The sequence below is a fragment of the Gavialis gangeticus genome, unplaced genomic scaffold (genome assembly GCF_001723915.1).
Source record: "Gavialis gangeticus isolate Ggan-Ray unplaced genomic scaffold, GavGan_comp1, whole genome shotgun sequence".
In the NCBI taxonomy this organism is placed as follows: Eukaryota; Metazoa; Chordata; order Crocodylia; family Gavialidae; genus Gavialis; species Gavialis gangeticus.
The window spans coordinates 29,920,750-29,936,882 of NW_017729025.1; the positions used below are offsets into that span (position 1 = coordinate 29,920,750).

Consider the following 16,133-nt stretch of genomic DNA (forward strand, 5'->3'; position numbering starts at 1 on the left):
AAAAAAAAAAAAAAAGGGGGGGAGAGGGAAAAACAGAAAAAAAAAATGTTTTCTGACCCCACTCCAGTGGAGTTTATTGGTTTTCATGCTATTGCTGCTCAGAAAAACATTTAGATCTTGAATGTGAAACCAAAAAAGCAAGCAGACTGCAATATATATTTTTTCTCTAAAGTTGGAATTTAGTTAAAACTGCAAAATTGAGTGGCCTACTGCCCCTTCCTACATTCAGCATACATCAGCGTAGGATAGATTTTATGTAGAGAGTGCAAAAGGGGGAAAGACATTGAAAAAGAGCAGCTCAGGACCTGGTGTTTGTGAAGATGGAGAAAGAAAACTTAGTACTTGAGCTGGCTACATTTTTAGACAGTGGAAAAAGAGGTATTATGCAAAAGAGATTATGGCGAGCCTTGGACATGCTTCATGAAAAGATAGATTAGGTTGGTTTGGTTCAAACTGCTGGTTTGCCACTTTTACATTTTTTTAAAACTTGAGCAATATGTTCTTCATCTAATAGTATATTTTTAGAATAGACGGAACTGTGAAAGGAGAATCCATCTTAAAAGCCTGGTGCTACCGGTTATGCAGAATAATGCAAAATAAGCAAAATCAATAAGATGATAGAAAATATGGAAGAAGCACATAGCAAAATCATACAATTCCAGATAGAGCACAGGGTTTCCCAAACAAGATTTCTTCAGTAATTGGTCAACAGGTTTCCCAGAAAGATTAATAATTTACTCTGCATATTTATGCAAAGTAAGAAAAAATAATGCCATTTTTAGCATGTGAAGGTTTTCCAGATTGCTTCTATGTTCAGGAAACTTCACTTAAAATGGATGTAGATTTGGTTTAATTCATGATCTTTTTTATCAGCATGAGAAACAATTTCACCTGGCATCAGACACAAAGAATACAAGATACCGCTAAAGTATTAGAGAGGAAATGATTTTTGGAGATGGCTGCGTATTTCTAAATGCTTGCATAGTTGTGAATTCAGAAGCCTAACATGTTTTTTAAAAGACACTGCATATTGCTTTTAAATAGGACAATAACAAGATCTGTTCTTTCTGAATCTCTGGGTTCCATTTTATTTAAATATATTTACAGTTTAGTCATGAGATAAAAAATCGTAACTTTCATGTTCTCATAAGCTTCCAGGCTTCTAAAAAAATTCGTGTTTTTAAAAGAAACTGACATACTGTAGTAGTAGATTATGAGTCTGTATTGCTTACTGTTTTCTGTTTGATTTGCTTGGTGCTTCAGATAGATGTAAAATGGCTAAGAAATCATTTCAAGTTATTTTGTTGGTAGACAAATACAAGGGACTATTTTGTCAAGCTTATTTAAACGTTTAGCAAACACAAGTTGACAGTTTTTCAGTGTGGTTGTATTTAATAGTAATGGTTTGTTGAGTCCTTGTCTAGTGCAAAATGTATCTTGCTCTGTTGAACAAAGGGCTGTCTTGTAGCATATTTGACAATAATTATGACTTAGATGAGTGTGTGCTAGGTGAAATAGTACAAATTATAGATATCAATTACTGACTTCAATCGACACCTATTCTGCTCCTCTGAGTTTGCTCTTAGCATAAATCTTATAGTTTAAAAAGGCCTTCTTGAAGGCATTTATTTCCCTTTCAGATTTCCAATCTAGTTTGCCTTGCACTGTATACTGTTTGTTGATATAAAATACTTTTCAAAATAAACTTTGCTGGTATTTAGTTGAATTGCAAGTCTCAATTGTGCCCACTGCTTTTAAGTGGCATGTGTTGACAACTAGGGGGAGCTCATAGCCTGTATCATAGTAGATTATAGTTCAAATCATACCATAGTACTGGTAGATGGGATACAATAGGTTAGGAAATAATAGCTGTATCTGAGGCAGTTTATGTTGCTGCAAAATGTTTTAAGTGTAAAGTTGTAGTATTGATTTTCATGCAAAGATCTATATGGTGCTGGATGAGAGGGATTTGCAAGGGAGATAAATCTATTTTTGGCCAAATCATGACTGATTAACCAGGCTCCTGCAGACAGAAGTCTTTAATTAAAATTAGTTTTTAACAATGCCTTTTATCATCAACATATAATCTTTAAATTCTCAGTTTGTTGTTGTCAGATAGCGATCAGGCTAATGATAGCCGTAGGTATGTGAATTAGTGTGCATTGTAAAAATACATATGCATCTATTTATCTGCCTCCAGTGTATATATAAACAGAGAGACCAAGATAGAGTTTCCAAAAGAATGTTTTGTACAATAAAAATGTGCATGCACATGCAATTTTATGTGCTTACATGTCTGAAAGCTACATGTATATGGCAGTTTATTGTATCTGTTTTTTCGAATAGCTGGTATCACTTTTGATCCTTGACATATGTCTTGGCATTTCCTACAAATAAAAATAAGCATTTCCCTAAAGAAATAAACAGTGTCACCTATAGCATGGAAAATTTTCTGTTGAATAAGGGTTAGGGCTATAATATACAGAGTTTGGTCCATTCTCCCCTTTAGTCTGCCTGTACATTGTCAATGGACTTTAGTGGGACGCTTTCTTGCCCAAACATATAATTTAGTGGCATAGCATAGCAAGCTTTGATCACTGGATGTCAGGATATAATGTTTGCTTCACCCAATCCAAGGAATTCATCAAGTTATGGCATTGTTAGCAATAGCATAGTCTTATTTTAGGGCAGAATATGTGTATGGAGGTTATCCCATGACAGGAAAGAGTGTTTTTATTCTAACCTGAAAGAGAAATAAATTAGGTCAGACAAAAGATCAGGGCTGTCATCAACTGTAGAAAAAACCTTCACTCTTGAGTATAGAGGGACAGCAATTTATCTGATGATTTCTCTACTTCATTTAATATTTGAATTGAACAAGTTGGAAGCTTATAGACAGCAGCCAGCTCATTTGACAGTGTAAGGTAAAGAGTACAGTGTCTTAAACATCGATGATGCTAATGTTCTCAAGCTATGGGAAAACCTTCCTCCCCCCATCCTCCCCGGTACCTCAAACTTTGCTGATCATAGCTTTTTTAAAATTTCACAACTGTTAACTTTTATTAAGAGAAACAATAACAACTCACATATACTAAAGAGGTAGATCCCACCCTGAGATTGAAGCATGTTAAAAAGTCTCACTGAAGAGCCATACTGCGCCAAAATAGCACTCTACACCACTTCCTCACTAGATCGTTTTCTTCTTCTGGTTGCTGCCCCATGATAGGTGGTTCCCTCCGGTTTGTTGTGTGCACCTCATCTACTTGCAATTATCGTTAGAATTCTGTCTTTCTAGGTTTCTCTGAGAGGAAAAATGAACAGTGGTTGGGGGCTAGAGCGTGAGACATACTAAAGTTCCTAGTGCTGTAAAAGCCCCTTGCGAAGTGCGTGTTGGCGTTGTATGCGGATAGATTTCTATATATCTTTTGGATGAGGGGGGAGAAAAAGACATCAATAACAATGTGCAGTGTTGATAAAATGTATGATTCATTCAGCTGTACTTACTACAAGACCTTCCTCTTTCATGTTTATTTACTTTCATAAAATGTAGCTATGCAGGCTCCACACTGTTCCTTTGCACCCATGGTTACAAGCCTCAAAGGCAGTTGTGCATTCACAGTAAGTTACAGCTTCTAAACATCAGTTAAATTTGCTTACAGCTTCCCTCCCAAAAAAGCTGTTGCCTAGTCTGTACCGTATACCCTCACTAGAGCTTTAAGCATCAGCTTTTCCCAAGGAATATATAAAAAATGCCTAAAGCAGGCTATTCGAAAACAAATTAAAGCAGAGGGACACACTTCACGCGTTGCAGGCACGCGCCAGTGGAGGGGGGGGTTAGAAGAATATCATCATTTTACTGGCAAAAGTGACACCAGATCGGGGATTTGATTAATGGTACAGCATTCACAGGGACTTAGTTCTGTATTTTTGACATATGCAAGTCTTTTGTGTAGTTGCCTCAATGCAAGAAATTCAATTTTTTTTTCGGAAGCAGCTGATAATTTGTGTGCGCTGGATGTGCCCAAGGTGCTTTTCAGTGGCTCAGTACTAGACAGCACAATATAAAAAGGAAATCCGAAGTTAAAGGGGAAAATTACTGGTTTATTTAACTTTTTATGACCCTTTTTACTAAGCCACTGGAATAAGTCATAAATTCGTTGACCGTTATAAAAAATATGCTTCAATGAAAGTCAGAAAATGGCTCGACAAAGTTGTATACAAGTAACAGTGATTGATGACCTATTCAGAAACACAGAAACTATTTTTTTTAAAGAATAGAGTTCAAGCTTATTATATACATTAGGAACAAAATACCTAATTTGATCATACTTCTAAATTAATTCATTCATTTTTTTGTGCCTAAGCTTTTGCAACTCAGGGATTTTTTTCCAATCCAGTTAAAAAATTATGCCAAAATGCAGCTTTCCCCCCCTCCTTTTTGTGTATCTGGTATCTTTTTTCTTTCATTCAAATAAAACCAATCTATTCACTTGGGAACAAAGAATGCTTTTATATCACATCATCACGATCCCTGTTTTATCTGTGCAGATTTACAGCATTTCCAGTCTGTATTAGAACCTTTGCATTTTAGGCTCTCAATAGCAATAAATCTTTATTTTTTTCTTGAATGTCTAGTTTATTTAAGAACACATATATCATCCCTGTCTGCAGCATTGTATGTGCGTAGCTTCCGATTAAATAACATCTGATGAATGCCCAGAATCCAAGTATACCTTTGGATATGCCTGCCTTTTGTTTTGTTCAGTATATACATTATTATTATTTCTTTCCCATTCCCTTTTTTTTTTAGAGCATGATATTTCCCCCCCAGTTTCTGTGGTTCTAGAGATGTTTGTTCTGTCTCAGGTGCAACCGAGGGTTAAACTGCTCTCTGAGAGGTTCAGTATATTTCTGCAAAAGGTGTTTGATGTACTGTGTTGCAGAAGAGCCCTCAAACTCACAGCTGTGTGTTCTGTTTGCTAATGCATTAGAGCTAAATGGGTTGTTGGCGTTCCCCCCCCAACTCTTCTGCTGTCTATAGTGATCGAAAGTCATTAACATCTGAAGGCTATTCAGTGGGCTATACAAAGCAGTTGTCTCTGTCCAGTACCTAGTGGACAGTGTACACATCATACCACAAAACTCTGCTCAACCACATTTAGAACAAACTGGCAAGCTTGTGAGAGAGTTTCAGCTGACTGAACGGGTCATAAAGCCTGAACTATCTTCTCCACCCAGAGATAGTCCCTACAGGTCAAGGTTGAAGGAGGTTGGCAGTTTGGGGATACTTAGACAGCTGCTGCTGTACTGTTCCTGTCCTGTGGATAAGTGGAGAATTTCTGTGTATTGGGCTGTCATCACACACTTTGCACAAGTGTGAGAGTCACTTTGAAATAATACAAAAAATTGGAGTCTCTCCATCAATAGGGCTTCATGCCCTGTTGCCTTTTTTTCTTTACTAATCCACCCTCAGATTTTTTTCATGAAGAATTGATTTTCAATCGTGTGGATCAGAAAAATTAAAAATTGATGTCAGCTAAAAAGCATCCTGTGCTGTTGAATGTAATGTTAGTGCAATCTAGATATAATGCAGTATCTAAATCCCTGCAGCTCACATCTGGGAAGATTAAAAGAAACTGTAAGCAGGTTATTGGTCAACTTTTGCACAGCGAGGAGTTGAAGCCTGTGCTTTTTGAAAGTATTAGGCTTAAGCAGGTAAAATTGTGACACTGATCACTTTGATAACCGAGCCACAGTGCATGCGATCTGAGCTATTTCCGTTAAATGCGTTGATTTTGCAGTAAGTGTGACATGCAGGTGTTGCTAAAGGGACACCATTTTATGTCTGCTTTGTGGACAACACCCTAAAGAATCAGTCATTTTTCTGTGCTTCTTACAAGTAAGATTTTAAGATAAGGGTTTGGTTTCAAAGCACAGGAGAGATGCCCACGTTTGAGTGCAGTGAATATTACATGGATTATGCAGCAGCACACGTGCTGGTAGCTCCATGTACAGGGGGTGTCAGAAGGAAAGTGTGCACCATATCCTTGAAGGTAGAATTTCCCTGTAGATAGGGTGCAGCTGGCAAATGCCGCACGATTCATCAGTTCATCATTACAAAACGCAGTCAGATCTGGTTAATCTGTGCTTTGCTCATCTGGGTCTGTGAAAGATTTACATGGTAACCAATCTCACAGTACCCAGGGCAATAGGGACACCCACTAGCGCCTCTATAGTTAAGGCCGTGGCAGTGGTTCTCTCAACCGCTGCTTTTATTGGTTTGCAAATTGGCCGTAGAAAATGAACGTGGACAAGAGATCTGACACCCAAACATTGGCCAAAGACCAATTTTTTTCTCCTCTTTCTTATGACAGATACTAAAATTCTTTGTGCTTTCTGTGACTCCATTAGCAGGACAATTTGTAGGAAGGTGGTTTACCACTTTCACATTTTTCTTTTTTTACTTCTGGCCTTGCACTACAACTAAACTAGTTTAAGAAAAAGAAATGTAATAAGTGATGTACTCAGCCACGGAAGACGCTTGAGATCTTTCTGCTGAGTTCCATGGTCTGTGGATCAGGCCCAATTTGTTCTGGCTTCAGTTATTTTGGCATCCATGCATTACTTCCAGACATTTGAAAATCCAGATCTGTTGCATCTGTAGTACTTTTAATATTGTACCTGTGCGTGTATGCGTGTTTGTATGTGTGCAACATACCTAAGGAGGCACCATGCTAACGGGAGTGGTAATGATATTGTGGCGGAGGCTTGATGTAGAGTTTGGGATGAAAAAAACACTTTATTTTTAATGAAGACTGGCATGATAGAATGGTGCTTGGGGATAATGCAAGGAGTCCAGCAAGGAAATATAATGCTTTCTTTACTGTAGGAGAAATAATATAAATTGCCAAAATGCATTAAAAACATAAAACAGTTGAGTAACATTGGTTTTAGATGATACCCGCTTTTGATGCCATTGCTATGCCATGAACCTCTATGTACACAGTAGGTAAATATTGCCGTAGCACTGAGAGGAAGGCTTGGAGGTACTGTGAGAGTACTGGGCACACCTTAGCGCACCTTGAAGAACTGTGGCATGAACATTGGCTGGAGACAACTAATTTTATTTTAGTCCTTTTCCAAGTGAGGAGAAAAGGCACTTTTAATTCTTTGCTCTCTTTTTATGACTTTACTTTTTCTTTGTTTTAAAATTCTATTTTAAATAAATAATAATTAGAAAAAACACACAGAAAAAAACAGCAGCTCAGCAACAGAAGTGAAACCGCAGAGCTAAGTTGAAATACCGTGAAGTGTTTCATTTAAACCCACAAGCACTCGTAGAGTCAGAGCTTGGATTGAGTCTCGGGCCTGAAATGCCCTATTGGTATTGCAGGACTCTTCAAACACTGGAGGACCTTGCTTGTTGTATTATCCAAGTGAAAAACAGCAGGTTAAGGGTGGACTTTCAGCCTTTTTTGGCCTTACCTTTGTAAATGTAAGCCTTTGGTAATGTTATTGGAATGCAGATTTTTAGTTGCTTAATTGAGTCATAAACAGGAAGCCTTTTCTTTTGCAATTGCATAAAAATGAATATGCAAATTGACACAGATAAAATGCATTTGAAGATATATTCAGTTTTTTTCCTTTTTTTCCTTTTATGGCCATTTTCCATGTCCCATATAAGCAGTCTTAAATATAGCTTTTGTACTGTAAGGTATCAGATGGGTTTCATGCTTGATAATTTATTAGTCTAAACTCAGATGCAGCAGAGTGAAATCTTTTGATACTTTGGAACCCAGTTATCACTGATCGTGAGGGCTTAGAGCACCAAGAAAATTAAAAGCTGATTTTCTTCAACGTGAAGACTGCCAAAATGTGAAAGAATAACAGATGCTATTTAAAAAAGTGCCATTACAGAATACTTGGAAAGAAAGTGTGAGGATGTATAAGTGAATAGGCATATCTGGACTTAACTAATATTCAGATGAATAGTAGAAATTAAAAGACAATTTAGAACAGTTCAACTGCTACAAACTTGCTCATGTTTTTTACACAGGCATGGTCAGGGCCTTTCTCAAATGCGGCAGCTTTACTACATTTTCTGATGATCAGAACTACAATAGCAGGGGAAAAAAATGTATCCATCAAAATATAATAAAGTTTAGAACCATGTGCTTTTTTAGCTATGGTTATATATCCCAAAGTTGGATCTTTGGATTTTGAGAGACTCAGTTAATCTGGAAACTAAGCAAGCATGTCATAGGAATCTGGGAACAGGTATTTTCCTTCTGCCACCTTCCTTTCCTGCAATCCTTGGTTTAATTCAACTCTTGCTTTTTCGTTTGTCTTTTCCAGCTCTTTGTCCCATCTCCCTTTTGTGTGTGTGTGTGTTTTAATATTTTGACACTCTGCTCCCACTTAATAGGAATTCTTTCCAGAAATGGTGCACACATTTCTAAGGGACCCTTTTCACAGTCCTTTTCTTTTGGCTCTAAAATTATGTATATGTAATTGGTAATTAAAGGTGCAAGCTCTCTTCAATATAAACAATATTGCTCAATGTTAGATCATTAAAGGGAACAGAAGCACTAAATAATTACCTTTTGCATTGTGACACACTGTTCACAGAAATTCACTCTCTTCCCAGCAATCCCTGTTCAGTGCAGGGTTATGATTACATTTTCACTAGGGCACAGCATCTTTTCATAAAATAAATTGGTAAATTAATTATGTAGTATTGTCTTCAAACTCCTTTTAAACTTTGATTAAGGGAAAAAAGCAATTAATGGTTTTCAGTGCATGTATTATGCTTAGCGTATAGTATCCTTTGTAGATTTATTTGTTACAAGTTAGTGGAGTACATTCAAAGCCCTGCAGTGTCCAGCTTCTGTCCAATAGGATGTTTCTTGCTCATACATTTATGTGGCGTCCCAGTCCTGTTCTTCTAATTGCTGATATAAAAAGCATTAAATTCCGATAGTCTTGTTTTTTCATCTATTGTAGGCTGTTAGAGGGTCATGCTACATAGGTGCTATGGCTGATGTATATACTACTAATCAGTTGATTCATTTTGTAAGATGCAGATGAGGGAGAATTATCCTCTAAGCTATCTTCACTGAGGCGCAGAATATTCAGGAACTTCTCAGTCAGAATTTGTGTTTCAAATTCTGCCCCTGCCCCTGCCCTTTATTTTATATATTCTTCTGTTGTTTGCTAAATAGTTGTACAAAACTCCCACAGACTTCAGAGAGTGGAGAACTCAGTTCTATAGTAGGAGCTTCTATTTATCTCAGCCCACTACTTTGAGACATTTCTCTGTCTTCCCTTCTCCAGAAAATTGGTAAATTTTCTGACTGTTTCCTAATTGTGATTTGATTATGATGTCTCTAAACTTGCTTATTTACATACTGCTTGTTCCTGTGTATTGTTTGGAGCAAGTTCTACAGTCTTTTCTTAGGCAAAACCCCCTCAGGCAAAACCCTGTGGAAATTTTGCCCGAGTAAAGACTAGGGTTTGTATAATTTGTCAGTTATGCCATAGAACAAAAAACCCGTTTTGCCCTAGAAATGGATTGTGAATTACAATTATTTCATATTGTATTAATTAGCTTGAAAACATTAATTTAAAATGTAGAACACTTAAGAGAGAGGTTTTGAATCTATAAATTACATGTTTTTTAGAAACTGGTTTGGGTTATCTGATAAAGAAATGTTTTCTGAGTCTGAAGATTTTTCAGATAATGATATAGAACCCATATGCTTCAAGTCTCTATCAACTTTATAAGGATTTTTTTACTATCTAGAGTGACCACACAGACATTTGTTACTAGGGTAATGAGCAGAAGATTCCAGCCCATATTTCTACCTGCAAAATAAATGACACTTTCTCTTTCTCTCTCTCTCTGCAAATGCTTTTGTAAAGTCCCTGTCACAGGCCATATCTTGCTCACTCTACTCATGTGAGTAGTTTGCCATAGCGTACTAATTTGCTACCATTTGACAGTGCTGCCACCTTTGTAATCAAATGAATTAAGTGCAATTTTTTTGTGTGCTGTGGGGGTCCCAATCCTGCATTTTTCAGGGCATCCAGAAAACCCCACTGACATCAAGGAACAGTTTTCGGGGTAAATAGATTGCAATTGGGGCCCACGCTGGATGGCAGGGACACGTGTTAGGAATAAAAAGGTGGGACAAAAAATGACCATTTCAGAAGGAAGGTCGAGGAATGAACATTGCAAAATGGCTTTTTGCTGGTATTATTGTAGTGCTGGCAGCAGTTAGAGGGAGCTGTCAGGAAAGCTGTGCCAGGTCAGCCTATCATTTTGTTTCAGACAGACTTGGTTGCAAAATATATTGAAATTATTATGGGGAGGGAAGAAAGAAATGGAAAAGAAAAGAAAGATACAATCAGGGTTTTTTTTGGCTAAGCTGCTCAGGTTGCATCATTCAGATTCTGTGAACATTCAAACCAATTTCTTTCTTTCCCCTTCCCCCTTCCCCTCTTTCTTCTTGTCCATGTAAAGCAGAGGCTGACCATGTGGAAACGGCAATCACCGATGAGGATGAGAGCCTGGCCATATCAGAGCCGGGTGGCATCAGCATTGCCGCAGGTGGGACAGACCCTGATTTGTTAACCTGTGGACAGTGTCAGATGAACTTCCCCCTGGGAGACATCTTGGTTTTTATAGAGCACAAGAAGAAACAGTGCAATGGCACTGGTGGTGCCTGCTATGAAAAGAGCCTGGATAAGAGCAGCCCTCCCCCCTCATCACGCTCCGAGCTCAGGAAAGTGTCAGAGCCAGTGGAAATCGGGATCCAAGTCACACCCGATGAAGAAGACCGTCTTCTCACGCCTACAAAAGGAATTTGCCCCAAGCAGGAGAACATTGCAGGTACAGCATGTTTTACACTCAATCAACTGCCTAGGTAATCTTTTAAAGAGAGCCCTCTAGAAAGTGCTATGAAACAAAGGCTTCAATAGCAGGTCTTCATAGGAGCCAGCTGCCTGGAGGAACCTCACTACTATCCAGAGCTGCAGCAGTAATATTTACCAAGTTTGAATTCAGTTATACCTTTTGGTGAAGGGTCAGCTGGCAGTGAAAAAAGCCTCTACATCTGAAGTTGTTCCAGGGTAGCCCCAGGTGTAGCTTGCACACACACACACAAAAGCAACTGGCTAAGGGTCAGAGGGGCCATTTCCATATTGTCCATAATCAGATGGTAGTCTAGGAAAGATAATGAATACTGCAGGTTCAGTAAATTCATTCCAGTGGTGGAGCCTGGTAAACTCTGTGGAAGAGGCCAAGTCCCGATCCCACCGAAGTCACTGGCAGATATTTCATTGACTTCAATGGGAGAATTTGATCCTGAGGGATAATGTGGGGTTTGAAGAAGAGCTTCTGACTCTACCTGTTTTGGGTGAATTTCAGCCTCCTAGTCCAGGTGAGCAACTGAAAGGGCTGTGTTTAACTGTGGCCTGTATCTCCTAGGTTTGAATAGATTTAGACTGAGAAGTAGGGAGCAGTGGAGCTCTGACATTGAAATGCATGTCTGAACAGGGGCTTTTGAAAATAGAGAATGGAACGTTCACCCATGGGAGCTGTCCTGGGTGAGCAGATTATAGGCATTTTCTTTTCTGAAATGCTTGGACATCTTGTAGAAATTGGTTGTGTAGTTTAAAGCTTGCCCCAAGGCAGCTTCAAAATGTGCAGCCAGCTCTTATTCAGCAGATCACCCATGTCTCACTGACAGGGGCATTGCATCCACCTGGATGACCTGTTCTTAAACATTTTCTGCAGTATATACAGCATGAAAACGGCTTTCCTTAGCACCAGGTATACAAGCATCTTCCTTTTCTCAGTACTTTCCATTCTCCTGAGTTTTCCTCAATAACTAAATGACACTTTGCTAATGATAGTTGCAGGGAAAATCTCACTCTATAATAACTCTGGGGTTTCCTGTAATGCTGCATGTCAGTAACTTGCGTCAAACTTGTCATCTTGTCTACTTTGCCCCTCCAGTACTGTAAACTGTAAGCAAGCAGTCCTTGTTTTTTAGCATTTCGATATAGAATGTAGAAATGGCGGCAGTGAATCAAATCCGCAGGTCCGGGATTGTTTCGTTGGTAGTGAGCAGTTTGTAACCCCTGGCCCCCATCTGTGCACGATCTGAGTCTGGCTTTTTAATTCAAGCGTTAGAGAGATCTCTGCTGTTTCAGTGGAGGTCCTTGATATAACTCTGCTATCAGATGTCACAGGAGTCAGGACTTGTCCAGGATTTGAACTGTTTTGGGTCTCAGGTGTTCCAGGTGGGATCCTCTATTAAGAGGAAGTAGATACGTCACTTAAATGTAATGTAGCTTTTTCCATGTGACAGCTGCCATTTTGGCTGATAGTAGGGACTGAATCAGTGAGCTTCCACGCTCCAGTGTCTCTATCAGTAACCTACAGAACCAGGCTTTGTAGGTTGGCACTGTAACAAACACACATATCATCTCCCTATTTAATTCACTGGCTTCCTGGGCTAGATCTTGAGTAGCAGCTACTTAAAATATTGGAACGTGGTTAGTCGGAGCCTACCTTTGACCCAGCTTCCCAAATTTTTAATTGGCTATAGAAGCCAGACATGTGAGTCTGTATGTGAGGGTGGTAGCTTTTGGGGCATCAGCAGCGGCAGCATCCGTAATATCTTTGTAAGTACATCAGTTCTCCCACCAATTTCATGTGATTCCATATGTTCAAATACCTTGTGAAAAGGCCAGGACACACTCCCTTTATCATTCAGTCACTGATTTCAATAGGAACAGGAGACAGCTCAAAGCATGCATTCGGGACTTGATTCTGCTAGCCGCAGACACCTGCAAAGTGTTTAGTATGTGTGACACATCTTTCAGCATCTATCAAGGGGGAGCCCAGTGCCTAGCAGGTTTGTTTCTGAAGACATATTCTGTAGATGTGTGTCCAGGTTTAATCCAAAAATAGTCTACACCTAAAGTTAATCCATAATTAAACACAACAATTGCCTTTCCTATCCTGAAAGCTGGTGCCTTATTTCAAGTTGATTTTGACCAAACTCCGTGCAGCCAGTGCATCAACACATTGAAGATCTGTTGAGGGAAAAACATTCCTATTTGGAAAAGGCATTGAACAGCCAATCTGGAGCTCTTACTCTCATACAAAACTGAAGATCAAATAAAAATGTATATGAGACATTTTGAATTTAAAAAACTAAAAAGGTTTATGATTTGATTGGAATTTTCTCAGCACTGCATGCAGATAGGGACAACCATTACATATTGCAATAATAATGCTTTCTCAATTAGGGACCAAACTCTTTGATAAAAAGGTGCAGTGTCCTTCTATTTTTTAAAATAGGAGCGGATAGTTTTCAATAGTAGGATAAAAGCCTCACATTACAGCCGTGGAGGGTAGCCATGAAAAACCCACAGAAGTCATTCACTGGAAAGGCTTTAGTGGGATATACCAAGCCCCTTATTTATATTTCAATAGAAAGGCTTTCTGCATTAGCCAAGAAAATCAGAATCTGCATTTAACATTAAAGGTATTTCCCAGTGAGAGGCTGTAGAGCATTGTTGTTAGATTTGTTAAAAAAAGAGACTAAATACGATTTCATAAAAGGGAAACTTAATCTCTAAGGCAGCTTTCCCCCACCCTACCACCCCCTCCCTTTTTTTTGGTAATAATGCAAGAGCCTACAGTATTTTTACTTTATATGTGACGAAAGATATTCTTAGCCTTTCTGAACTGCGACAGGAAGAATGAATTTCTTTATTCCACCAAGAAATATGTAAAATAATCCCTTAGAAGTATGGCAAGATATGTTTGTTCAAAGCATTTAAAATGTTATTTTAATCAAAGGCACAAAACACTCTACATGCTGTGTCAGCTAAAGGAGACCATTACATTTTAACAGCAAATCATGCTCCTTTTTTTCTCGGAACCCTCCCCCCCACTTTGAAACTAACTTTTTTATTAAATAAAAAGAAAAAGATTAAAGAATAAAAACTTCAGTGGCTCAGATGTCTAAAGTAATTTAATATGTTGGAAGCATTAATTATTTTAGCTTAATTGAATTCTGAGGACTGCAGTAGTTGCATTTTTGTAGACAAGCTCTGTTTATTATTTCTTTGTGTAGATTAACAGTAAAGGAAACATAGATAACTTTCAGTTATTTATTGTAAAATAAATGTGTCAATTCATGTGTAAAGCAAGCTGTTCAAAGATAATTGAGTCTTTATATTTGAAGAGGGAAACCAGAAATCACCCACTCGCCACTTCGGCTCCCTGAAATATGCTGCCACTGCTGCTGCCCTCAAATAGGTTTCAGCTACTCTCCTTGATCTTGTGTTATTTTTGTAGACCTTCTTATTCAGTCGAAATGATTTGTGTGGCCTTCCTGTTGTGACTAAGCTGCAAAACGTTACAGCTCCCCGTGGCTGAGTGTAGCCAAGGTAAGTCAAGCACCGAGCTAGGCTGAGCCACAGAACTCTTTTACTTTCTGGGTGTGTGGGTGTTTCCTGTCGACGGTCATGGCATAGGGTCTCATGGAATATTAATCCTAGTTCAGGATCTTCATTCTGTAGTTGTGAACATTTATTTTCTTTTCTCTTTTCTTTTCAAATGATAGGGTTAATAAGCTTCCATATTGCACATTTTTAGCTGGATTCCTGGCCTTATATGCCAAACCCCTGAATTCTTTTCTTTAATACACCCTGATTTATCCAAGTCCATCTTTCTTTAATATGCCCATGGATTTTTATTCTTCCTTTCTCTGAAACTTTACAGTCCTCAGTTAAGCCAGGAGTGACTCTACTTCGGGTGCTCAGTTAATCACTCTCGGTCATATTACTGGTGGCCTTCTGTATTGTGTGTAGCTAAAGGCAGGCAGATGAACCTTAATGTGCATGAGTGTATGACTATATGTCCATTGCAGATTCAGAACTGATATTTCTATACTGTAGTAGAGGAGGAAGCAACTTTATCTCTTCAATCAGTGTTAGGTTTAGAGACCTGCTGATGCTGAAGTGTAGAGTCTTCCCCTAACGTGTAACTCGCAAAACCAAGTTTAGCTGATCAAAGCTGATCAAAGAGTTCTCTTGCAGTTATCTCCCCTTGTAAGACATGTATTGGTTGTTACATGGCCTCTGTAAAGACAACTTGAATATGGGCAGTATGTTTGGCAAAGTTTATTTTAAATTATCTGACTATTCTCACCGTTATACTGAATGACTGGTACTAACAGACTTATCAGATCTGTCCACAGCAAATGAAGCAAGGCCAATGAATTAGTCAGGAATTGTCTATCACTAATGCTTATATTTTGTAAAAGTTAGTTAAACTGGAACAGGTCTGAATAACACGTGGCATTTTGTTTCTAGCTTTACCTTCCCTGGATAGGTTCCGTGGTTTTCTGTCTGTAGTTCACAACTATAGACCAGGGAGCAAACATTTCCAGTGAGTGGTAAACTGAAGATGACAGCAGAGTCTCATTAAGACAGCAGAGTCAATTTCTCCAAAGACAGTGCTAGAAGGGGGGAGTTGATCTGAATTCCTCATCCATCCAGTTCAGGCCACCAGTTCTGGGCTCCATACATTATGTACTCGAACTAGATGCGGATCATGAAAAAAGACTCCCTGTCAAATGTAGGATTTAACTGCAACCCCTGCTCCATGAATGTTCATTTCAGGCTTTTGAATGGTAAAACTGCTAGTGAGAGAAACTAAATAACTCGCATGTGCTGGAAGCCAGAGATAAACACTGCCACAGGTTGCCATGAAATAGGCTATTTGATATATTTGGAATTGTTATTTTTCTCAAATTAAGATTTGTTAAATCCATGTGTGTTGTGTGAGTGATTGTTAACTCAATGGTATGGATTATCCTTTTTTCAAATCATGACAGCTAATTATTATTGCTGTCTACTCTGAGACATTCACTTACAATGTACCATTATGGACTCATGCACCCATATTAACTGTAGGACTCAAGACAGCCATTGCGATGCCTCACCATGCAGGGCAAAGGAAGCAAGCACTGGAAAAACCTAGTTTGATTGCCCATGTTATCAGACAGGTTTGAAACAGGTGGTCTGAGCAGGACTGAGCTGGCACACAG

The 16,133-nt window shown here is 38.7% G+C and overlaps 1 protein-coding gene across 1 annotated transcript in view; it reads left to right on the forward strand.

The window, feature by feature from the left end:
• Nucleotides 1-16,133, forward strand: part of BCL11B (B-cell CLL/lymphoma 11B) — a 101,453-nt gene that overhangs the window by 1,574 nt on the left and 83,746 nt on the right. Inside the window, exon 2 of the mRNA XM_019518593.1 lies at nucleotides 10,526-10,891. Within this exon, the coding sequence (XP_019374138.1) occupies nucleotides 10,651-10,891 (241 nt within the window). The 5' untranslated portion in view covers nucleotides 10,526-10,650. The remainder of the gene's footprint in view (nucleotides 1-10,525; nucleotides 10,892-16,133) is intronic.